The sequence below is a fragment of the Caloenas nicobarica genome, chromosome Z (genome assembly GCF_036013445.1).
Source record: "Caloenas nicobarica isolate bCalNic1 chromosome Z, bCalNic1.hap1, whole genome shotgun sequence".
In the NCBI taxonomy this organism is placed as follows: domain Eukaryota; kingdom Metazoa; phylum Chordata; class Aves; order Columbiformes; family Columbidae; genus Caloenas; species Caloenas nicobarica.
The window spans coordinates 99,800,839-99,826,328 of record NC_088284.1 but is presented as its reverse complement, the minus strand read 5'-3'; the positions used below and the strand labels follow the sequence as shown (position 1 = coordinate 99,826,328).

General features: G+C 39.3%; 1 protein-coding gene across 1 annotated transcript in view; it reads left to right on the top strand.

Annotated features, from left to right (window-relative positions):
* Positions 1-25,240, top strand: part of GPBP1L1 (GC-rich promoter binding protein 1 like 1) — a 32,721-nt gene extending 7,481 nt beyond the window's left edge. The window contains exons 2-12 of the mRNA XM_065657350.1: positions 6,983-7,874; positions 8,750-8,864; positions 10,128-10,257; positions 10,618-10,901; positions 13,636-13,708; positions 15,305-15,498; positions 18,203-18,343; positions 21,660-21,818; positions 22,568-22,692; positions 23,567-23,669; positions 23,911-25,240. Of these exons, the coding sequence (XP_065513422.1) occupies positions 8,805-8,864; positions 10,128-10,257; positions 10,618-10,901; positions 13,636-13,708; positions 15,305-15,498; positions 18,203-18,343; positions 21,660-21,818; positions 22,568-22,692; positions 23,567-23,669; positions 23,911-24,057 (1,416 nt within the window). The 5' untranslated portion in view covers positions 6,983-7,874; positions 8,750-8,804 and the 3' untranslated portion in view covers positions 24,058-25,240. The remainder of the gene's footprint in view (positions 1-6,982; positions 7,875-8,749; positions 8,865-10,127; positions 10,258-10,617; positions 10,902-13,635; positions 13,709-15,304; positions 15,499-18,202; positions 18,344-21,659; positions 21,819-22,567; positions 22,693-23,566; positions 23,670-23,910) is intronic.
* The last annotated feature ends 250 nt before the right edge of the window (positions 25,241-25,490 follow it).

Genomic DNA, 25,490 nt, shown 5'->3' with positions numbered 1-25,490 from the left:
CTACACCATAGTCCTAGAAGTCATTTTTCCCTGTGATTTGATTATGTTATTCCTGCAAGCCCTCGTGTCTTTGCTGTTAAGAAAGGGGGGAAAAAAATCACCTCCTTATTCTCTGCATTCCAGATCTTGGTATGTATTCAGTAGACCAGACTGTAAAGGCTTTGTGAGGTGTGTGATTGTGTGGGTGCATATATTTGTTCCAGAAATTTGGAAGGAGGTAGGATTCGGTCAATGTGACCTTAGAGCTCTAAGTGGAAAGTAAGTGGGTAAATGGGCAGGTTGTTTGAGAGTTTACTGTATGAGACACCGGTGGGAGGAGTGTCAAAAGAAAAAAGGGTTTTAGCATATAGATGTGGCCATATGGACCTTTCTTAACCTATTTTCAGTTCATTTAAGTTGGTCATCTGGTTTGCAAAAGTAGTCAGATACATAACAGTTAATATGATTTTTCCCCACCCCCAGCCTGTTACTCTGGAAAAACGTTTGTATGGACAAGCTTCTGGCATGTTTTCATCTTGGAATATATAGATTTGCAGTGTTGTTTCTAGAACACAAAACAGTTTTGATGATTCTGCAAGACAGATTCATTTGCTTTCAACTTGAAAAACAAGGTGTTAATCTTCCAGTAATAGCTGGTTTTCATAAGAACTTTTAATATCTGTATCTGGGAATATTTTGGTTTGGTACATGATTAACATTTTAATCCATCATTTAGTGGTTTTAATGGGCTCATGTTTCCATAATTCTAGAAAATCTGAGTGCTGCTTTAGATGATAGATTTTTTCAGCAGCCAGATACAATTTAAACAATGTTTTCCACAGTATTTTTAATTAATAGGACTGCCCTTTATATTTGAGTAACTGTTTTGGGGGTCTGGCTGTGTGATATAATGGAAAGAGACAAGTAATGATGGCAGATCTGTTATTCTAGTTACTCTGGTGCGTAATACCTCAGGTGTGTGAGTACTACCAGTTGTACGTGCCATTCTGGAACATCTACATTTGTCCTCTCCGAAGGCAGCTGGGTTTCCATAGTGTAGACAGACTGAAGATGTGTCTAGACAATTGTATTAATGGAAGCTGAAAGCAAAACGAAAGTAAGTTTGTTTTTTAGATACTTTATATAGGTGAACATGCCATTAACTGCAAAAAAGTAGCTCACCAGTTGTTATGACAACTCCTGAACTAATAATGCTGCACTTGTGTCTTTTATAGTAAGGCCTAGTAATGCATGTGAGGTTGAAGCAAGATTTATAATTACATTACTTTAAAAGGGCCATGTGCCAAAATATCATTATCTTATTGAATAAAATGTTTCTAATAATAGTAAGACTAAACCATGTTCTGCTTTTTTGGAAAGCAGGATAATGAAATTTCACGTGTGGCTTTTTGATATCCTTAAGGAAATCAGCAGCATGCTTTAGGTTCCGCTCCAGCCTGTGGCTCCCTGTTTCTGTGAATGTGTTGCATGAAGCAACAGTTGATAGAAAGAGATCTTATTTTAGTGAGTGCATATGGTATTAATTCTTTATCATAAACTAATGTACACATATTAAATGATGCTCTACTGTGAAGTGTAGCTAAGTGGAAAGGTCTGTTGTGTATGTTTAGGCATATCTGCTTGATTAAATAACTTTAAAAGAGCTGCACAGAAAACTGATGAGGGAAGTAAATTCTGTTCTGCTTTATGCATCCGTTAAATTGTTCACTAATTTTTCTGAATGCTTTTGCAGCCCAGCTGACATCTGATCTTTAGGAATATTACTGAAATCCCAATTGACTTGGCCAGTTAGAAAAACAAATCTTTACTTTTTTTGAGTAAACGTGTTCTATTTAGAGTAATACATAGAAATGCAGTGAACTGGAATTGTGGCAGGGATAGACAGATGTTGTGACCTTTTACGACTGCTATTAGCTGGATTGATAAATATATAATGAAGGGTAAAAGTTTACTTTTATGCTGGTTTTCCACTAGAGGCTCCACATCTTTGTGATTGGCTATTGCAGGAGAGAAGAAATTGAACTAGGGGCTGTAATTAATAGCATTCTAGGTGGACAGCAGGGTTGAATGGATCTGAGGAGGTTTGCAGGGTACGATGGAGCAGGAAAAGCGTCCAGTGAAACGTGTCCAGTTGAGAAACTTGCACTGCAGGAGGTTCTGTGGGCACAGGCTGGAAGCCTGGGTTCCATTCCCGATATTCCCGAAGAGGTTTCCTGCCGGAACGGCACGGCCTGCCAGGCCAGCTTGGAGCTCGGAGCAGGTTTTGCCTCTCATCAGAGTTTTACAGTTTTGTCGGCCAAGGCAGGAGGTGGAACAGGAACTAATAGGAAAAATGTGCGTAGATTAGCATTGTCAGCAGTGCTTTCTTAGGACTTTTGAAACATCTTCATCCATTCCCAGTGAGTGATCTCATTGCCCAACGGCTTTGATTTATCTTCAGCTTTTCTCTCTGCTCTTATGTTCTGGTCAGTTCAGGTCCTTATGTATTGAACACCTTCTTTGCTCCTACTCTCAGGTACATCTGGAAAGCTCAGCTTGAGAATCAAAGCTTTAGAAGCTTTCTGGTTTAGAGATTAACTCTGATCAAGTCAATGTTAGGAGTAGAAATGAAAGTTAACAGAAGGATTAAAACAACTAGGTAACTATATTCATTGGTAACATAGCAAGAACACTATGAATGGCGTATTGGAGGATGGGGATTTTGTTCTGAACTATGTATGTTTCCTTATTGTAGTCTGTGCCTCTTCTTTAAATAGAATATGCTTGTATGTTCCTTCCATTTTCATGTCAATTTCTAAATATTTGTTTAGACAAATACAAAATGAAATCTGGTGATATAAAAGAGCATCTGACAATTTTAACTTGTTTGACTTAGTGATAAATATAGCTTCTTCCACTTGAATGTTAAATGACACAGTGAAGGGTATTTAGATATTAAACTTAAGCACTTACCAAAGGGGAAAAAGTACGTTTGTAACAGGAAAAACTTATGAAAAGAGGTTGCTGTGAAATAACAGTTAAAAGGTTTTGAATGAAACATTTTAAAATTGATAACGGAAATTATTTTTTCAAAACGTTAATTAGAACTGTTAACAAGTGGAACCCAAATGCTATTGCAGAGTTTAATTTTTAATGTACTTGCCAAAGGCTTCTTCATTTTGATCAGTGAAAGAATACTTTGGGGTAGTTTACAGCCTTTTCTTGTTGTTGTTGTTCACCAAAGCTCATCAACACAGATGTCATAGTTATGAAAGGAGGTATGCCTTTAGAGAACATCTCATTTAGTGGTATTATTTTATGTTTTTCTGATTTGTATTTTCAGAAATAATTCAAACTTGAGCTAATTTAAAAGGAGAGAGAGAATTAATTAAATTTGCGTTGATGAGCACTTTCATTTGCTTTTTTTCCTGATACTGGGAGTGGCTACTGGGAATGATCTTTGTCCTTGCTGTTTTCCATAGTGAAGCAGAGACCAGTTTGACTGAACTATAATCGCAATATGGGAAGAATTGGAAACTTTGCCTTCAGGGAGTGTGTGTTTGTTCCGCACACGTGTTCATGCACATGACCAGAGAAAAGCAGACACCACCTGTACTTTGAGGAATCTCTTTGCTTTATTCATTATTGAGTGGTTGGCAAAGGTCATTTCACTTCTTCGTAGTAATAAAATTTAAAAAAAAAAAAAAAAAACAAACACCAAAAAAACCAAACAATGTTAGATATTAGGAATAAAAGCTAAAAAAATGCACAATTTTGCCACTGTAAACATTGTTCATGCTCCCAAATCTTGAACGCTTTACGCAGTTTTGGTGACATTACATCTAAAAGATGTGGAAAAGGCCAGTAGGGATGATTAGAGGTGTTTAGAAAGCTTCCACAAATAGTGTGACTTAGCTTGGAAGAGGGATGACAGCATGAGGACTTATATCATGTATAAAATTATGAGTATCATGAAAAGCTGAATGGAATGTTGTTGGGCACTTTGGTAGCCCAAGAAAACATCCAGTTGAATTGAGGCTGATATTTTTGTAGCCACAAATTCACCTGTAGACAAAGCACAAGTAAACTGTGCCCCCTCTCATTTGGGAGGCAAAAATGTATAAATGTGTCTAAAAACAAAACAATTAAACAGATTTACATGGAAGTACTGACTAGTAATAAACTATAGTGCAGACTCTGGCTTAAAAGTCTGAGAAAGTATCCTGGGAGCCCTGGTGCTATTTGTTCTTCTTGCACTTTTTTTTTCTTAAGGATTTGTTGTAGGTTGCTCTCAGAGAAGGTAACTAAGAGGCTTTGGGTCTTGCCCGTTATGATTTTGTGGTACTACTGTAGTCAGTAGTATGGTAGGTTATGGAAGTGGTTGAAGGTGCGATGTTGGACAGGACTCTGTGTGCATGAGGGGAGGCTGTAGCACCTCATATATGGCCTAATCCTGGAGACTGAAGGGTTTCAGTAGTAATATAATTTACAACATTTCATCTAACAGCAAGTTTTTTGCTTTAGCGAAAATGAATGCATTCTAATATCATCACATACCTCATTCTTTTTGCGCTAGTATGTGCACAGGAAGGCGATGGCCGAAGAGCAGCATATATGCATATAACGTATGGGCACGTAGCCTTCAGTGCCTTGCTCATGCCAGGAAACATGACTTTGGACGGGCTCAAGACATGCCCTTGAATTTACTGAGTATGCCTTCTGTACACTACCTGAAGAGAAGTGGGTAGAGATTATTTTAAGCGTCTTACTTTGATGTACTGCAACCTCGGTGCAAAATCTCCTGGTAACTGTGACACCCACAAGTGAAATTGTTTCAGAATAAAGGTTACAGAAGTATCAAAATACTTGATAGAAGGTTTGAGATGATGTGGACCTCATTCCTTTAGCAAGTGTAAAGTTTTCTATCAGCAGTGCCTAATTTAAGCTAACTCTGCAAGCACAATGTTTGCAAGACCTGGATATCCATCCTAAATGTCACCTCTAGTTGTCATGCTAGACTGTCTACGTGCATGTTAGGTGCTGCTCCTTAAAGAACTGCCCTGGTCATGGATAATAACAGTGATATCAAAACAATAGGTTAGGAGACCTGAATCTTCTGCAAAATCTTTTCGAGATTAGTGGTTGGAGTTTTGCAAAGTGTTTCGCTTTGGTTTTGATTGTCCTGAAATATAAAAAGGTGTCTTGCAGCAACACAAGTCTTGCAAACTGTTGATGTGCTTTCTTTTTCCATTTGTGTTTCCAAAAGTACTGGGAACCTTTAAAGTGGAACCTTTAAACGGGAAAACTTTAAAGTGGAACTGGGTATTGTACCTCTGTGGTGGTTTTATTTTTGCTGTATACTCAGACGTAGTTCCTACTTAAAAACTCTAATTCTGTGGCGTTCATTTATTTAGGGACCCTTAAATCCAGAGGATGGTTCTGTGGGGGCTTGACTCTGTTTAGGTCAATTTTTCACATTGTTGTGAATCATTCTCAAAGTTCATTAAATCTTAAATTATATTACTTCTGTCAATAGTTTGACATGGCGTAATTGCTGTTCAGTTTGTTCTGAAAAGCATATTTATTCAGAAGGTAATGAATCTTGTTTAAATATAGTCAACTGCATCGACTTTGTCCCTGTTTTATCTTCTATGTGCTGCTCAAACGTTTGGTAGCAGCCTCAGAAGGTCACAACTAGAGGAGTTCTGTACCTGTGCTGAGTTTAGTGTGATGCAAAGACTGTCGTGTGTGCAGCAGATGTTTTAGTGTGTCCCCGTACACTGAAAAATTACCCTTCAATATGAAAATGGGTCTTGATAGGTTGGTACTTTTGCTGTTTGCAGTGTGTGTGACACTTATTAGCCTGTGGTATGGAGTGGGATGCTCAGAAGTTCCCAGGTCAGTATTGCATATGGCCATGTCCACTCTGGTTTTGCGTCATCTTGGCTGGTATTTTGTAGTGGTTGTGAAGCTGCTTCTTGTTATTCTACCTCCAGAAATGTGATTGTGGCTCACAGTTTAAGTGCAAAATGTTTCCCTCTTTACAAACTCCCCTACACAACAATAACATCTAGTTCCAGAAAGAAAAAAAAAAAAATGAAAATGAGAGGGGTTTTTTTAAAAGGAATGACCCAGAGGACAAAAAGGCAGTGATTCTTTTACTTTTCCCTGTGTATGTTTATTTTAGGCCTCTATCAAAACAATCTTTAAAACTTTTTTTTAAAATCCACATGCTTAAAGAAATGGTATAGTAACTACATTGAAAACCAAACCTGATCAAAGACCAGAACCATATTCAAATAAGGAAAACAAACTCTAAGTCAAATACAAAGGCATAAGAAGACCTGCCTAAAGGGACCCTGAGAAACAGCTGATGGCATCAAACAGTAATAAAACTTTTCAGGTGTTTCAGGAGCATTAAACTTATCTGTTTGCTTCTGGTTAGGTAAGATGGTTCAAGGAAAGAGAGGCCATAGCAGAAAAAGATTTTTTTTGTTGTTGGTATTTTCTGTGGAGGAGTTAATGGAATATGGGATATATTACTATCATGAGCCTCTTGAGAGTTGGGTCTGGCTGTGTTGGAGCAGATGTCCTCATCTGTCCTCATGTGGGGACATAAAGGAGATGAGGCCCATGGAATGGCCAAGCCTATCTGCAACCTGGACTCTTTGTTATTTTAGCAGCAGGTTTTAAAATTGCTATGAAGTGTGGAACCCCTTGCAGCAGCTGCATGCAGTTTCTCCACTCTTCCCTTTATTCTGATTCAGCTTGTTTGTATTGCCCTTTTTGAAACTAAATATGGGAATTGATCATTTAAAAGCAAAAATGCCCTTTTCAGGGACCTTTTTTTTTAAATTAGATTATTTCAGATTTTGTTTTGATCGGAGATCACATAGCTTTTGGCACTTGCACTAGTTGCTCAATTTCTCCTTCTGTTCTCTCTAGTCACACTTTGTCATGTTTATGCTGCTTGTATTGATGGCATTTTGTTTCCTTTTTATAGTGACTACAGTTCCTGTCTCATCTCTTTCATGGAAGAGGACCCAGAAGTGAACTCTCCACTGTAGAACAAGAAGCTCTTGTGGAATAATTGTGTCCTTTTAAAAGCAGCACCCAGTCTACAAAAAATAGAGCAGAAGATATTATTTTTGGACCTGGCATTTTTTTGTTCATGTGACCTGTGTTCCAGCATGTAAATGGTGAAAAACAGGGAGATCAATATTTGTGCCTGCTTTTGAGCTTTATATCAAGTAGAGCTTAGCTCTGTGGAGCATTAACCAAGTTACGTGAAGACTAGAGTATATTCTAACATTCTTTTTTTGAAATTCTATACCTTTTTTTAGCAGATGTATGTGATAAAAATGAAGTTTATATTTTAAGAGCACTTGGGCAGATGCTTCTTGTTTAGATCTCAGCATTTGGGGCAAACATTTTTATGTAACGTCATCCTTTTTCCAGAGCGTTCAGGTTGATCTGCTTCAAATCATGAATGATCCAGCAGACTTGAGTGTGTCTGTTCAGTATTAACCATGGTGTTGCTCTGAATGTTGTCGCACAGACTTGACAAACCTTTTTGTAATGTAAAGGCTGACTTCTGTATTACCACGACCAGAGGAAATTTAATGAGGTGAACGTGGTTGTGGATTTTTTTTTCAATATAAATTATCCTTTTAGTTTGGTTTTTTTTTTTTTGTAGTGAGAGTGCAAAGAGAGGTTAAAATGAGCAGCTGAGGGGGTGAAGGGCACAGTTGGCACGAAGTGCGGCCTCTCGTGCTCCACTTCGAGACGTGCTATTGCCTCAAAGCTGGCCTGACAGCATACTGGAGAAAGAAGAAACCCAAGAGTCAGTGAAGCACAGAAACTGAGGACATTGGACTGCAGAGGCCAAACTCAGGGTAAGCGATCATATGGACTTATTTCTTTGCTTATGTAGTGTTGACTTGTTCATACATAAATTAAAGTTGAAAAATAATCAAAATGGTAAACTGGAGAACCTTCTACAAAAAGACAGAATTCAGTTATACAGAGCAATAATGGAATTGTCATCATTTTGAGCAGTGGAAATTGCTGTGACATGTTGGAAAGAAAATTCAGTTTCAGATTACTTTGTGAGATGCCTCAGCTGGTCTTCAGTTTAACTTCCATTAAGATCCTTCAACCAGCTTGTGTTCTGTTCCTAACTATTTGGTTTCTTAGCTCTGAAAGCAGTTTCAGCCTAAAATATTCCGTGCTGCATAGAAGTTGATGAGTCTGGTTATAGTTTTACTTTGGGGATGCAGGAGCTGGCATATGGTTGTCTTTCAGGTCTATGATCTGCTCTCTAATGTCTCTAACATCACCAGTTTGGTCACATTTGATTTACAGCCTCTAGAATAAAACATGCAGTGATCACCCCTTTGTCAAATGAGACATAACGAGCAAAGAAGGAATGTACCTGAAATTCTGTCGTGTCTTGATTTTACACATCTATGCATTGTATGGCTTTTGTATGCTGTTTGTTCTGTTTTCTTCCTACCTCCATGCCCATCCTATCATGAATTTAATGGGTGTGTTAATTGTAAACAGGAATTAACGTGGCTATGTTTAAGTTCTTACCTGTTTTGGTCAGAGGACCAAAGTCAGCAGGAAAAAAAATGCTTAAGTGTAATATGAAAAACCACAGCACTTTTCCCCTCCTATTCGTATAGGCCAAGCTTTGGGAAATAAATTACATTATTATTATTTCAGTTTGGAAAATATGACACTCAGGCAATGTTCTTTTCATTTACAGATCCTGGCCATGAGGTTTGATGCCTCATTTTATTGAAGGGAGACACTGGACCTAAATGGCGCAGCATGACTTTGTTCCTGCCTGGCTTAACTTCTCAACACCACAGTCAACCAAGGTAACCTGAATACAGATCATCTCCTTCTTACAGCTATGACAATAATTAAAAAAAAAAAAGATCCAGTGTTTTGGTGAATTTAAAATCTTTAATTTAACTTCTTTTGGGTTTTTAAGGAAGGCTTTTGGAAACTTACAAAGGTGAAAATCATTTTTGTTGTCTTTGTTTCAACAAATGTATTTTATTTCAGAGGAGGAACAATCTTTGCCTTCAGACATGGAAGTAGTTCAGCGTCTTTGCATTGAGACTTGAGTGGGATCCCAAATAGCAAATGACAGAAATGGCCCGAAGTCTATGGGAGTCAAGACTTATTTACACTTGCCACTTATTGCCACTTATTTACAGTGCAGGATATAATTTGGGTTTGATTTATGAAAATAATCTGACCTTTGCTGAGTCGTAGGTAGATTGGTGATAAGCCCTTGGGCTCTAACTCCAAACCTGGTAATACTCATTAGTTTTTTGCAACCTTAAAATGAGTGCAGTTTGCTTGTCACCTTCTTTCTAAAACTAATTCCAGAAGCAGCTTAGGTTGACCAGAAAGTCTGGTTTAGGATTTTAACAATTTGCATTACTTGTGCATAGTGGCGGAGAAAAACATTTTTTAATAGCAAACCAGATCATGATGGACAACATTGAACAAGAAAGAATACAGCTTTCACCTTCATGCTTAAATATGAGGACACAAAAGTAATTTCAGGATATTTGATCCATTTGAAACAAACCTCTGAATTTTTATAAACAAGGGAAAGCGAAGAGTAAAAGATTCTTTGGAATCTTAATGCTAGAAGCGTTAACGTTTTCTACAGCAGCATAGTTGTTTCAGTCCAAAAATGCTTTAGCTTACTTGGGTATCTCTGAATTTTACTCAAACTGTTTGGATCCTCCCTTGCTGTCTGCTTTTCTGTCTTTAGAGCGAGTGAATGAATGAGCACGTGTGTATCATAGGATTTCTTAAATTAATTTTGTAGAAAACATGTGTTTGCAAAGACCAGTGGTAAGATTAGTATGTTAGGTTCTCTCTGGTTCTGTGTAAGATCCACACGTTTGTGTCCCGTTCAAGTCAGGCTCACTTGACTGTTGACATTGGCTAAGCAAAGCAGATATGGATGCTGGATTGAAAACTGGTACAGGATTGTGGGGTTTGGGTTGATTCTTTTTTTTTTTTCTTTTTTTTCATTAACAAAATGTCACTATTGGACTGATAGGCTCTTTGGTGTGCCCTAACGAATGCATCATTACATCACTTTTTACTTTCTGCAGTCCCCTGCAGCCACCTTTGAGAAACATGGAGAGCATCTTCCCCGTGGAGAGGGCCGCTTTGGAGTGAGCCGTAGGAGACACAACTCTTCTGATGGATTTTTCAATAATGGGCCCCTCCGAACTGCAGGAGGTAAGAGGGATCAGAATGCAGCCCGCAAGCAAACATTTTGGAATATTCTACAGAATGGAGAATTCTGCAGAATATGAACAACGTTTTCCCAAACTTGAACCTTTTCAAAACATTCTTAAAGAAACTCGTGCTATTCTGCCATGCCATGTGCTCAGGCCTTAGTGGGGGTTTATGGTAGCTTTATGTGCATTGTGTATCTTGGTTTGTTTTCTGATATAATCACATGGTAGCTTAATAAGTTTGGCCTAGTAGTTACTTAGTGAACACTGACTTAACAACAAGAAAAACAGCCTGATGTTTCCAGTATTCTGCATGCTGTGTTGACTTTATTTATTTGCATACTTATCTCCTTTTGTTTAGACTGCTGGCATCAGCCGTCCCTTCTCCGCCATGATTCTGTAGATTCTGGTGTTTCTAAAGGAGCTCATGTTGGGCTTTCTGGCAGCCAGCCTGGCTGGCATGGTCCCTCACGGGGCCATGATGGTGGGAACCAGCGTGGTGGAGGAGGAACTGGAGTTCATCGCCACTGGAATGGCAACTTCCATTCTCGGAAAAGTTCCGCCTTTCAAGAAAAGCTGCCTGTTGAATCCAGGGAAGAGAAGAAGGACGATAAAGAGCAGTTGCAATTTGAGGAAGAAGACTTTGTAAGTGTGTAGCTTCTCACTAGAAGTGACAGTTGTGAGAAGTGGCTTTTCAGATCTCATTTTTATTAGTGTTGACAGGTGGCAAGGAGTTGCATTCCATTCCATGTTTGAGATCACAACAGTTTTAATAAAATTATTCCAGTGCTGACAGGATGCTGATTGGTACCCAGAGTCCTCAGGACTTGGCGACCTGCTGGATTATGGGGTTTGGCACAGATATTTTGCCAAATGGTTATGGTGAACTGAAGACAGCATTGTTAATGCACAAGCCAGATCTTGAGCAAAACCCGTAAGGTGACACTTTAGTCTGCCACAGGAAGAGCAGTTCTATTGACTTTGTGGCTGTGCTTACAAAGCCTTTTTTTTTGCTGCTAAGTACATCTATTCAGCTTATCTTCAGTCTGCCTGCTGTTCCTGTCTCCTGCATTCTGGTGCATGTTGGTATTTGTGATAACCTTCCCAAGCTTGTTCATGACATGCTTAGACCTTTGCAACCATCTGTCCCCAATCTTCTGGAATAGTGTTCTGTTATCAGAGGTGTTTTCCTGTCTCTCTGTTAATCTCTGGATCAGGGTTTCTTGAGCCGTTTCTTCCATCAGTATCTCCTGTTAACCAGCTTTCTTCTTATCCAGTGTTCCAACTCATGTAGTATTATCAGTATGATGGTCTCTTGCCTCCTGGCTTTATATTTACTTGGAGTATCTTTAGTCGGACTTATGGCTTTCATCCTTACCATGTATATTCCTTAATGCTAATACTTTGAGATACATGCACTTTTTCTGCTTTCTCTTTCCAATTTAATTTCTTTTCTCCTGTCCCCTGGAGAGGATTTTATTGTTATCAGGCCACATGTTTTGCTTTTTTCCATCTTGTTTCTTGCTGCCTCTAGGCTCTTCTTGACCAGTGTAATGAGGTCAATATCATCTGTAAGGTTCTGGTAACTCAGTCTCTTCACCTGATGCAATTCCTCGACTTCATCTTCAGTGCTAAAGCCTCCAGTAATGAGAGTTTCTGGTGATAGTCTGCATGCTTGTGTGTGTCATCAGCTTGAGCTTTTTGCTCTTATTCAGCATTTATCTCTGGAAGGCTGTTTACTGCTGAAATACTTGTGGCAGTTTGATGGCGCTGCTTCTATTCGAGAAGTTAGAATGAAATATATGAATGTCCACAGCTGCTTCAGCCCAAAATCTAGAGTCTACACTTAAATTGCCACAGGAGCCAGTTTGATGTAAGCTGCTGGGTTTTTTTCGGTGAAGTGCCTGGGGAGTGATTGCGGGTTCTTGTTCACCTGTTTCTGCTGGGAGTGACAGCCTGCATCACAGAGTGGTTAACACCTGGAGAACAGTGATAAAGCTTGCATGTGGATTTCTCTTAATCTGATTTCTCAAGAATACTGTAATTCAGGATTTCTATAAGCCTGTTCTTTAGACTATCAAAAGCCTGTTGAAATTGAGAAAGTTACTGTAATGATGGCAACTGTGCCCTGCTGAAGTGTATCTTGGTCTAAATCTTTCTTGCATGTACTACTTCATTCTCGAGTGCCTTTCCCCAACTATGTGGCTGTTTCTTCTGTAACTACTTCCACCATTTTTTTAAGGTGATAATACCATACAGTGTCTAGCAGCAAGCTTTGCTAAATAACTCCTATATTGTCTTTGCCATGGGGTGAAACTAATGTATGCTGTGGTTAAGTACATAGCTGTTAGGCCTGTGTGGCTGACGATGGCAACACTTTTCCTGAAAGGTCAGCAAAACTGGCTGTTAGTCTAAGTTCTCCTGTGGCATGAGCACCCCTGCTATAAAACTGACCTGTAACTAAAAAATGAAGCACTGACACACAGGAATTTCTGGGGTCTGAGGCAGGAATTTATGCTATGGTGTGACATTTTTTTCCTAGCTCTTATAGAACAGGAATGCCTACTATTTCAGAAGCTCATTATTAGAAACTTATGCTGTCACCATAGTAACTAACATATGAAGAATTCATTAAAAAGAGGAAAAAGATGGCTTTATTTTGAACTGAAGTGACTTGGGATGGGGGAAGAGGAATAGCTAGTCGGGAACACTTGTCGTTGAATGCTTAGATTTTTCTGTACTCTGCTTTGAGCTTGGACATGTCCTTAGTTGTTCCACTAAGTTGAATTCTGATACTGAATCAAAGGTAAGTCTGCAGAGACCACTGAGTCTGCATACAGTGTTGTCCTGAAAAGTGGACTCTGAAGCTTAACATGAATTTACATGTAGCTTTTTCGTCAGTAAATGTGTATATATATATTCATTATTCCTTTACATTAAGAGCCTAGTATTGCTTTTGTTTTGTGTTTTGTTTTAATTGATTAATGCATAATTATTGTTTAAAAATATTTGGAAAATGAGACTAGATTCTTCATATATGTGAATTCTATTTTATATTTTGAGCTGCTGATTAAATACCTAAATATTTAATGTGTATATTGGTTGGCGGAATCTACTTAATCATATAGTAGAAGACTTAAAGGACCTATCCTGAACCCGCTGATAGTTCTGTTGGAAATACAGCAGAAGCCAAGGAGAATACCAAGTTGATTTTTAGATGTCTTGTGATAAAGCACTCTTTTCTAGTTCAGGTGCTGTTCAGAGAAATCTGCCTGTACTCTTTGTTCCTAGAAGCATAATGTTAACACTGATTTTGGTTTTGAGTTTATTTTTTGTTATGTGATATAATGATGTACTCATGCATTTTTTTTTTTTACAGCCATCTTTGAACCCAGAAGCTGGAAGACACAACAACCAGAACAAACCTTTAGGGACACCTTCTGGAGTATGGGGTAGGTAAAGATATTTACATCACTGTACAGAATGCTGGTGCTGAAGCAGAAAGTTGTAACCAGTGTTTAAATGTTATGGTTTTTTTCACTCAAAAATAGTTTAAAGACTTAAGTGAAGCAGACAATTTTTGTCTTTCTCTCCTCTGTGTTCCTCCCACAATCTTCACTAATGTCTTGGCCTTTTTGTCTTCCTGAAACTGTGCTTGTCTTGTCGTAAAAAGCTGCTGGTGGCAGTAGCGTCACTGTTCTGCATTTGCTTCCTGGGTTACTGCACTTACAATTTCATAGAGACATCACTTGAAGGGCAGAGCAGATTTGAGTGAAATAGACATTAGTTCCTGACTTGTGATCTTGATATTAGAAATACAGCAAAACTGTCATAATTCTGTGGTTTGGATTTATTTGATTTTTTTTTTTTTTCCCAAGCTCTGAACAGGCTTGCTTTTGATTCTAATGTGGTATGTGTATCTGGGCCTTTGGAAAAAAAAAAAAAAAAACATGGTACCGGTTCTAGCAACTAATATCAGGTTTGTTAATCTCTAGTTAGAATTGTTCTGGTTTAACCCCAGGTGGCAAGTAAGCACCACGCGGCCACTTGCTCTCCTTCCCCTGGTGGGGCTCCATCACACATAATGGTTACGTGAGAAGACAAACGCCATCACTCCGAATGTCCCCCGATTCCTTCTTCTTCCCCAAAATATACAGTGAGCATGATGTCACATTGTGTAGAATATCCCTTGGGTCAGCTGTCCCAGCTGTGCCCCCTCCCAGCTTCTTGTGTACCTGGCACGGCATGAGAAGCTGAAAAGTCCTTGACTACAAAAAAAATCCTTGACTACTTCGCGATGACTAAAACATCAGTGTATTACCAACATTCTCATTCTAAATCCAAAGCACAGCACTGTACCAGCTACTAGGAAGAAAACTAACTCTATCTCAGCCAAAACCAGGACAAGAATGTAGCTAGGTTAATTGGGTTACATACTGTAAACAGTACAAATACAAAAAAAAAACCCTCAAAAATACTTCTTGCTATAGTACCAGATTGTATTCTTTTTGCATGTTTGTCAGGTAGCTATTATTCTGCTCAAAAATTAATGACAATTAGTGATTATGGGGCCTTTAGCTGTTTATACCACTACTGTTTCTAAATTGTTCTGCTCCTATAAATGTGTTGGTTTGGCCTAAGAAATATTACTTGTCCTTGTTTGTAAAAACACTGTGTCTTTTGAGGGATAAGTCATGCTAAGTATTTCTGCTGTGTTGGTGAATTAACAAAGCTGATCTGTGGCTGCTCAATAAAATGCTACTATCTGTTCTGATTCCTGTAGTATGATAGAAGGCTGTTAGCTGATGTCACTGTAAGTTCTTCCCTTCAGCGTCAAGGGAGCTGTTGTGGTTAAATGAAGAAAGAATGTACTTTGACACCCTTATCCAGTATCTTTGATCAAAGCTGAAATGAAAGAAAAACTGATAGTAGTCTCAGAATCAGATGTGTAATGTCTAAGATTGAGGGAGAGGAACTGGAGCAGTATACTGAAGCTGTTATGAAACTGAACATTTGTATTTCACAATCTTTGTTTTGTTTTTTTACAGAAAACCCCCCTAGTGCCAAGCAACCTACCAAGATGCTGGTCATCAAAAAGGTTTCAAAAGAGGATCCTGCTGCCGCCTTCTCAGCTGCATTTACATCACCTGTTTCTCATCTGGCAAATGGCAACAAAGCCACCACCATTGTCCCAAGTGTCTACAAAAATCTGGTTCCTAAACCTGCAGCTCCTCCCTCCAAGGTACAGGGGTTTCCAGCCAAATTAGTGAACTGCAGATCAAGGGAGAACTCTCTCCCTTGACATGGGGGGGAATCAAACCCCTAACAAGTAGCAGGAGTTGGAATCCAGTAGTTTCTGGGGTAGTGGCCTTTACAGTAGAGATCTGTTTACTACCAAGATTGTTGTTGTTCCCTATTAAAATGCCATTTTGTCTTGTCCATACAAAGAACTAACCTCTCTCCTGACTCCACTGATGCCTGTTCGAAAGGGTGTGCTCTCATGCATTAGACAAATCCTTATCTTAGTTAGACAAAACAGGCGATGCTGGAGAAGTGGAATGTGTGCTGTGATGTGCTCGAATTGTTCACGTGACAGCCTTGAAAAATCTTTATTGGGTTACAATACTTTGATGTGTTCAAAACAGTTGAGGTTAAGATCAGATTACATTGTAACATCCTGCAATTTAGCTCTAATTTAGTGGAACTTTAGAGACAACCTGGAAGAGTAATGGGTGTTGTGCTATAATTATTTTACTGAAAGAAATATAGGAGTGTTGAAAAACACGTAGATTTTGTTTCTTAGTTCTAGGCTTTATCTTGCCCATTTTTCCAGAGAATCTACGTGTGTAGATTCCTTAGAAACTTTGTAGAGTAGTGAAAGTATTTAAGAAGCTAAATAAAATTATTAGCTCTGTTGTTCTTTAAAAAGGTGTCTAAAATTTATTAATTACTAATGCTGGCTGCAACATTCAAATGAAATCTTCCTTATGATTAGAGTAGGCTAGTCTTACATACTTCCAAGATAAAAACAAAATGGGAAAGAATAATAACTCTTTTGTAAGAAAGCAAGTTTAGAGCTTCTTGCTCTTTTGTGCGTCTCTCTTAATTCAAGCCTAATCTGCCAGCGGCAGGAAAAATCCTAATGGTAAAAATGATTATAAAATTACCTGTTGGTGTCATCAACAGCACTTTTGTTAATGAACGGTGACCATTAGCAAAGCTAAAGGTGGGAGATCACTATATCCTTAGGCAGAAAAAACTGTGTGCATGATGCACACATGTAAAGGTATAGATATAAAGCAGCTATGGTAGGATGCATTATTCTGAGGACTCTAGAAAGTTGTACAGAAGTTGCAGCACATAAAGTAGTAGAGGAGTCAAAACATTAATTTTGACAAAGTCAGCAGTATTGGGAAGCTATCAGGGCAAACCGAATGAAAAGTGTTGTTGTTAAGTTGTACCAAGTAGTATTGAAAGGAAGAAAACCGATGGCAGTGAAACAATTACATTCTTTCTTGGCTAACAGAGATGGCTAATTGCGCACAGTCAAACAATCCATGAAGGTCACAGTCTGCAAACGATTCCTTTTGATATTCACCCCTAGTTGCTGTGCTTGACTCCAGTGGCCTTGCTACGAAAGCAGTAGGGGTCTGTCTTTGAATTTGTCTAAGCTGCCTCTTTGTGGAAGCTGAGAGAACAGCAATCAGCAGCCAGGAGCTGAGGGTCTAAGCGGTGCAACCTGACCAGATCTGCGGAGCGAAACCCTTTGTCACAGTAATTCTATACCCTAATTTTAGTACCAGGCAACATTCTGCAGACGGGGATGTTTTCTGTGTTTGAAGGGGATGTTAGGAATGTGTGCTGTGAATGCAGAATAATCCATTCAGTAACGTGGACTGCTCTTGTTTTTAAGTTGGACTGGAATAGTAGTGCTGATGGCCTCCCCTATTGATGTATTTACTTAAAAATGAATAAAACAACCCAGTGGAACAGTGAGAACATACTGAAATAATGGCTTCTGCTCTCATTGCTTGCAGAATGCAAGATCTGCTGCATCTCAGATTTAACTGAATCCCACTTGTGCATGAGTTATTTTGCTAATCACTTGAAGCTGTCAGCAGAAGTCTAATGGGTCAAAGGAACCAGTATGTCTGAATGCTCTGACGAGTGTATCTGTTGTGCTATTTGATACAAGTTTCTTGTTAGGATCCTTTTTGTAAAGATAGTTGCTTCACAGTGTTTGTCCTTGGTTGATAAGAGAGGGTCCAGAATAACATTCCAAGTAACAAAAACTTATCTTGAAGTCTTTGTTTTTCAGCCAAATTGCCAGTGTATTTGAAGGGATACTACCGAGAGCATCCAGAGCAAAACAGCAAGTGCTCGTGCACTTTAATGAACTGGTTGCTTTTTCCTCTTTTCTCTCACTCTCTTTTTTTTGTTGTTGTTGTTGTTTTTGGTAAATCAGTACAATGATGGACACTTTCACAGCCCTAGGAAATAAATAATTTGCATTCTCAGCCTGGACAGAAATATTAATTGATGTGTTTCTTCCTCATACAGGGGAAGTTCATGTCAAGAGATGCAAACTCCGTCTTTGTAGCATACAGTGTTCCTGTGTGAAATGTGAATTTAATTGGTATTTTTTTACTTCCCACCTGTGGATAGCTGTAAGACGCATTGCATTACTCAGTGGTGATTCCAGTTAATGAAGTGTAATGCTGGATTTTCTCTTTGAGCTCTGATTGTGTTTTACTGGAAGGTGGTGGCCATGAAGCAGAATTGTGTGTGCTATGGGGAAAAATAATGGGCGTCAAGGTAAACTTGTTGAGACTGTTCTTGGAGAGGGAGGAGAAAAAGTCCCTACAACAGCCAATATGATGCTTATCTGTTTTACTACTTGTGGCTTACCGTTTACTGTCCAGTATTTTGTGTTCTCTTCAACACAGCCAAGTCCATGGAAAGCAAACAGAAGTGAACATAAAGCAGGCTCGCTTTCCTCCAGCCGCGACTCTGCCTTTACCAGTCCAGTCTCTGTAACCAAACCAGCGGTACTGGCGAGTGGCTCAGTCCTCACCTCTCCCAAAGAGGTAAGAGGTTGGGTTTGGGGATAGGGTGGGAACTTTTATCACTATCACCTACTATAACTTAAACATGATAAGGTACTCTCTGTACATGGTACACCTATCTTTGCACCCTTGAAGAATTACTCACTTGTAGGTTCTTAGCACATTCTGCCACATCTCTGATTCACTAAAAGAAATAAAAATGTTGTTTACCTGGATGTAAAGCTGTTGCTGTTTGTCCAAATGCACTAGAATTTCCCTCCAATATAAAAAAAAGATACTAATGCTTTAAATAGTGTTGCATAACTAGATGTGTGCACTTGATGTTATCAGAGTGCAGATACCAAGAACTGAGGTGAAAAGATAGATAAATTGATTCCTATGCTGTTCTTTATTATAGGAAAAGAAGGAGAAGGAGGGTGATCTGCCTCGTTTCCCTTTTCTAGGAGAGCAACAACACGAGCAATGAGCTCTGAGAGGGTTGGGAGGGTTTAATGTGGTTACAGTTTTATTTTTGGTGTTGGAAGGAGGTGAGGTGGAAACTGACTGACCTCTGCTTTTGGTCTGAAGTATAGAGAGAACCTTGGAATATAAATTTGTTGCCATTTCAGCAGTAACAGTGACAAAACACATTTTGGCCAACATTTCTATGCATCACTTTATAGCTCATATACAAAATGCTGGTTTGGAGCTTGAAATTCCACAAGGCTTAATAGAAAAGTGACACTGAGTAACTTTTCCCCTCTGCTTCTGGGAGTCAAAATTCAACAGGTTTGTGATCATACATAAAAAGAACAGAAATAAAACAGACTGTGATAAGTGACCTATTCACATAATCTGAAATTAGTGTATTTGTGTTTCAAGTGTAACAATGTTATTTTTTATAGTTGTGCATTTGTCTTTTTCCTTTACAGCTCTTACTTCTAAAATAAGACTTTGTTATCTTTATGATTCTCTGCTTTGCAGGCTTTACTTTGCAACAGCCTGTACTTTTTGTCTTTAGCCCCTGCTGAGTGCAAAAGCAGCCATTAAAAGCAATAGTTAACAAGCATGCAGCTATCACTTTGACAAATAGACCTTACACTGTATTCCTTCCCCTTACCTTGCTTTTGTCTGTCCTTAGGCCAAGTCCTTTGTGCTACTGACAGGCTTCCTTTTTGTGTAATGCACAGCACAGTATGGACACCTTTGCAGTATTAATATGTAAATGTAAACAGGCTTTCACCTCCAGGTGGATATTGAGAGGGGCATTCAATTCATATCATACAGTAGTAATGCAAGTAGTCTCCATTATTTTATTTCCTCACCCCTCCAAGAAGGTCTTGCCTGAAACTTCAGTCAGCAAAGATGTCAGGTACTAATCTGGCAGCAGGAATAGGCAGCTTGGGTTTTCCCCAGAACAAGCAGTACTTCCTTTAATGCTACTTTTATTACCAGCATCAATCAGCTAAACAAAAAGGTCTTAAAAAATTCCTCTCATCTAAAATTGAGCACTTGTAATACATTTTTCTTTGAATCTGTTGGAGTCATGCAGTATGGAAACACAGAACCATGGCCAAAAATACTATTGTAATCCTAGCTCCACACACCTACTACAGGTAATTTCTGCCTTTTTATTTCTGAAACGGGGATGATGCTGCTCCTGCAGAAGTGTTGGAGATAATACCTTTATTCCCAAGAGACCACAGTGTGTTCACAACTAGAAGGGTGCCAACTAGCATTGGCACCGTGTCCCCACGAGCCAGTCTGAGATGACCAAAACAAGATACAGTCTGAATTCTAAAAATTATACAGGATGACTTCTGTTAGAGTAGCCATCTCTGTTAGACATCCAAGTTTTAGTCTCTTTTGTTCATGATTATCTTCTATTACTGCAGTCAAACTAGTTATTATGTTGAGAGCTTTAATTTCAATACTATGCTACCTGTTTATCCTAATATTCACAATCACTTGTTATGTCTGTTGCAATGGCTGATTCGTTTCTTACTGTATTGAATTAGGCAAAATCTGAAAAGGCCACCTGAGAAACGTTTACTGTAAAACATTACTTTCAGCATGCACTTCCCTGAAAGGCATTATTGCACACCACTGCTTCATGTGCAACAGGCATTAGAAATATAAGCAGCAGTTACTGCCTTGTTTTTGTTTTCCTAAATATTTTAGCTCCCTAGATCTTTGCTCAGAGAGCTATATGATAAAAAGACTTTGCAAAGGAGATTCGTTTTGAAGAGCCTGATTTTGAAACCTTCCCACCCTAGTTTAAAAAGGGACTGGGGGGTGGAAATACTACAGGCTTTAGGAAATTTTAGTCTGTTTTAATATTGTGGAAAAAAATCAAAGCAAGCAAGTGAAGGAAATAATAGTTTTTCATGCAAGATTCTAGTGTCAGGTATGCATATGAGTGACTAAATTCCTCATTGTCATAGAGTAGCCTGATGTGAACTCCATATATGAGCAGAAAGTTAAGATACTGGGAACTTTCATGTAGCATGTTCTTATATTTCTTTTGTGTGTCCAGTCAAGATGATGGAACAGATTAAACTTGAAAGCTCCTCTTGGCTAGTGATGTTTTTATGGCAGTGTTGTGACTGGGGTACTGCGGATGTGCAAACTCTTGTGCCTTATACCTGGTTCACACATTCAAGATAATTAAGAAAGCTTAAATGCTGTGTAAGAGCACAGGAGGTGCCTTGGGTGCATGAATTGAGCTGATCAGATTTCATGCCAGCTCCAGAGTTGCCTGTGTCTGGCCGCACACTGACCCATCAGGGCTGGGGAGTACATAGCAAGGAATCGGCTGTGTGCCCTTCAGGGGAGGACGCTGAGGCTGTGGCTGCCTATTTCACATCCAGCTGTGGTTAGTTAAGGATGTGACCACTCCCTGAAAGGAGATCACCACCCCATCACTTAATTTCAGGGTAGAGAGTCAGGATGGCTTGATGCAAATTTGAACTAGGCCTAATCGCCTTAATTTTTTAATGTTTGTGGCTAAGAGTCCTGCGTGTAGTTCTCTGCCTTAATATTCTATTGTGGGCTCCAGCATTGCTTAAGCTTTACGTTGCGAAGGAACAAAATAAACATATTCATGGCCAAGTGAATTGACAACTAGGAGAATAAAAAATTAAGAGTTGAAAATGATAGGTGGGAGAACAGTGTGCTGGCAAAGGAAGAAGTGAATGTCCAGCACCAGTCAGTATTTTGATGGGAATTTGACATTACATTTATTCTGAGAGGTTAAGAGCCAGCCAAAGAACTGATGGCTTTTTGAAAGGTGTAAGCACAGACCCATCTTCACAGCAATGCAGTTTGAAAGTCTCTGTATTCTACTCCCCTTGTCCAGAGTCCTTCCAGCACCACCCCTCCCATCGAGATCTGCTCTTCACGCTTGACGAAGCTGATGCGCCGTACCACTGATAAGAAGAGCGAATTCCTGAAGACACTGAAAGATGATAGGAATGGGGAGATAACAGAGAACAGAGAATGTGACAAGCTGGATGATGTAAGTTCGTTGTCCTTACTGTATATATTATCATTATGTACTTAAGGAGTTGGGTACTGGGAAGAAAACAGAGCAGTGTATGTAATTCATGCTCTGGGGGAGGAAAGGAATTACTTCCCTTGGTCTGGCACACGTGCCAGCGGAAGTGGTGCACAGCACTGTGGTGAAGGGAGATGCATAATACAATGAAATGCAAATAGAGAAGTAATAAATGAGGTGGAAGGTCACAGATTTTGAAGGTAATCTAGATTTTTTGGAAGGATTCTCTAAGGATTGGAACAATACTATGTTTTAACATCTTAATTTGCTTTCAAACTTCTTTGTCAAACTACATCCACAAGGAGGTTGAATTCAGTGCTCGCGAAAGGTGCACGATAGTGGCTTAAGCCTCGGAGGCTTAGACCAGACCTCTAAATGCATAAGTCTGTGGGTTAATGTGTATGGAAGGGCCGTCCTTAGGAGTATTTCATTCTCATCGTTTTTCTTACTGTCACTCTGAAGCCACCGATGATGGCTTTATAATGCAGCACTTATACCTTGACACAAAAGTGCCATCCACCGAATGCCATTCCTATTGTGTTGTCTTGTCACAGCGGAGTAGAAGTTGCTTTCAGCCATTATCCGTCCAGGCTCCGTAAAAAACACTGACTCAAGGTGAAAGGCTTTGCTTCCAAAAGCAGAAGCTTGAACTCGGAACTGTGTTATTGGCATGGTCTGTGCAAGCACACTTTGCTTTTATTTTTCTTTAGATGGAAAGCAACAGCACACCAGAACCAAAGGAAAACTGGGAAGAGAATTGCCATCAGAATGGCCTTTCTCTCCCTTTGCCGGAGGAGGGGGAAAACCTCTCTCATTCACTGGAAGCAGAACACAGGTGAGTAAATGGCAAAACAAAGTGTCTGGAGTAAAGGAGGGTGAGTCCTTGGACTGTGTGAGGGGACGGAGACTGTTTCAAAGCCAGCCGTCTGGGAAGCAGCAGTAGTTTTGTGTGTTTGGAGCTAGAGGTGTGTGGGCTTCATGACTAGTGCTGCGCTGGGTGGAGCCTTGTTGAAAACAAGACAATGAGGCCAGGTGAGCCAAGACTTTGCTGGGGTCTGTAATTAAATTCCTGTGCTGCTCTAGTGCCACATCCCTGTGTATTAATGCTGCCTATATATTTACCTGCCCACACCGAGAGCGAGCACAAACCTAGTGCAGTTCTGGTTAATTTACAAGCTGGTGTCCTAAATGGAATGGTCTGGAGGCTGAATATAGACCCTCAAGTGCACACACTACTTTCTGTCTGCACTTAGAGTACGCCTGTGCTGCTTTAAATGCTGTAAAAGCAGGGGAGAGTTAAGAAAATATTTACTTAGTATCTTGCTTTGGTGAGTAAGCAGCGTGTGAGCATCTGGTGTAAGCAGATAGTAAGTTTTAGGAGATCCTGAGCTGTGATGCTGGTTTGATTGCCTCAACTCCTCCTTCAGTGTCCTTGGGTAGAATTTCAAACTCTGCCTTGCTTTCCTTCTGCCAGATGAGTTATTTACCCATCGTACAGGACTGCTGATGATTAAATATTTGTAAAAGACCTCGAGTATGAAAAATCTTGGGTAAACAAGAAGCATTGTTGAAGTGGTCTGTAGTATAGAAGATTCCCTGATGAATTGGCAATGATTTAATACAAAACCTTGTGCTTCATGGACAGAATGTTCTCTCCTTTGTTCCCTTGCATTCATTCCCATGCCCCTTTTATTTTCTTCACAAATCAGGTTATTGAAAGAAATGGGATGGCAGGAATATCCTGAAAATGATGAGAACTACCTTCCCCTCACAGAGGATGAGCTCAAAGAGTTCCAAATTAAATCAGAGCAGGTATGTTTTACAGCCCTTGCCACTTGCGACTGCTCTTCTCCCTCTCCCTTCTCGTGCACAAGTGTTCTGTGGTGTGATTCTTAAGGGTGTTGGAGAAGACAAAGAACTGGAGTGTGATTGTAGTGCATGCATGGCTGCATTCTTTGTGCAGAGCATGTTAAGTACGTAATTTGTGTCCACTGATGGCTACTGACACTCTCCACACTTTTGCTTGTTTTAAAACTTGCTTTCATGCCTACAGCGAAGAAGAAACGGATTTGGGAAGAACGGATTTCTTCAGGGCCGCAGCTCCAGCCTGTTGTTCCACTGGAGAAGCACTTTTAAGACAAAGATTGAGGACTCAGACACAGAAACTAGTAGCAGCGAAACATCAGATGATGATGCCTGAAAGTGGGCACAAGAAAATTTAAAATAAATAAAACCAACCCAATAAACTCAGTTCATAGTTCAACACGTGTTTGGGGTTGCATAAACTAAACAGAGTTTATTCTGTCTCCAGTCTGTTCAGTTTTTTTCTTTTGTTGTTGATACTTCATGCACAAGGGAAATAATTGTATCCCAAAGAAGAGAGAAATTGGCTTATTTAGCTTTTTCTTTTGGTTTTGCCCTAATGCTTAATAGAAGTTTGTGCAGCTAGCAAATTTTGACAAAAATCCCTTGTGGGGCAGTGCACAAGTTCAGTCTTGTAAGCAGGACACAAGTGGCTGACTGATCTTTGCAACAACAAGCTTCTAACAGTGCCGCCCGCGTTACAGAGTGGCGTGCGGTACCGGTGTGCTAAAACAATCATTGTCAATGACAAAATGGCTATTGAAGTTCTAATTATGTTAAATTAATGCTAATAACATGAATTTTTTATTTTATTTTTTTTTTTTTTGGCGGCTCGGGGAGCTTCATCACTTAACCAGGCGTTTGTGGTTTTCTTTTTTTTGGGTACAGCTGTAAAATATTTGGATATAGGAATTGTTTGTGTTCTTCTTCTTGCAGCCTTGATATTCAGGGTGGATTGTAAAATATAAATTTTTTGTGAGATTTCAAAGATTAAGATTATTTTGATAACATTATTTACAGATTTTAAAAAGTGACTATCACATTGAGTCTGTATGAGGGGGAAAAACTACTGCATCAAAAATAACTAACTTGGAATAAATATTTTGCATCAGTTTGCCAATTCTAATTGTCTTTCTTATGTAAGAAAAGCTTTCCTCTAAAGGGACCTGCAACTTTGGGGATTTAATAACACTGGGGATAAAGAGTTTCTTCTCCCGCTGTATTTTTCCACTTGGCAAACATTGCTGTAGCGCTCAGACTGCAGGAGCTGAACTCTTCCTTTAAGAAGGGAGAGGGAGAACAATGGTGAGATAGCCCCTGTTTGGTTTTTGGTTGGTGTTTTGTTTTTTTTTTTTTTAAAGAAACAAAAGAAAATAATTGAAATTATCTTCTGCTAAAGCAGTTTGCTTTTTTTTTCCGCTTCATACAAAATCGTGAAGCTCGACTGGTCGGTGTCACTTGTTCCTAGTGCAATGCTGCTGTTTATGTTCACAATGTGGCAAGGGAATGTCTGAATCCAAAGCTGTTTTCATTGAAATCTTTTTTAAAAATTCATGAAAACATTTCTATTAGATTAAAAAGGATTTTACAAACAACTTGGTTGTGGCCTAAGCTATTTCAGTGTCTGTTTTAAGTTCAGCTCGTACACAAAGGTTTTGGATTGGAAAGTATTTGCATGGTTGTGCACTGTTTGCAAGTGGGTTGGATGGAATTGCACATGGACTACGAAATCCTGGTCTCGCTGACCTGGGGGGATTTCCCCCGAGGTCT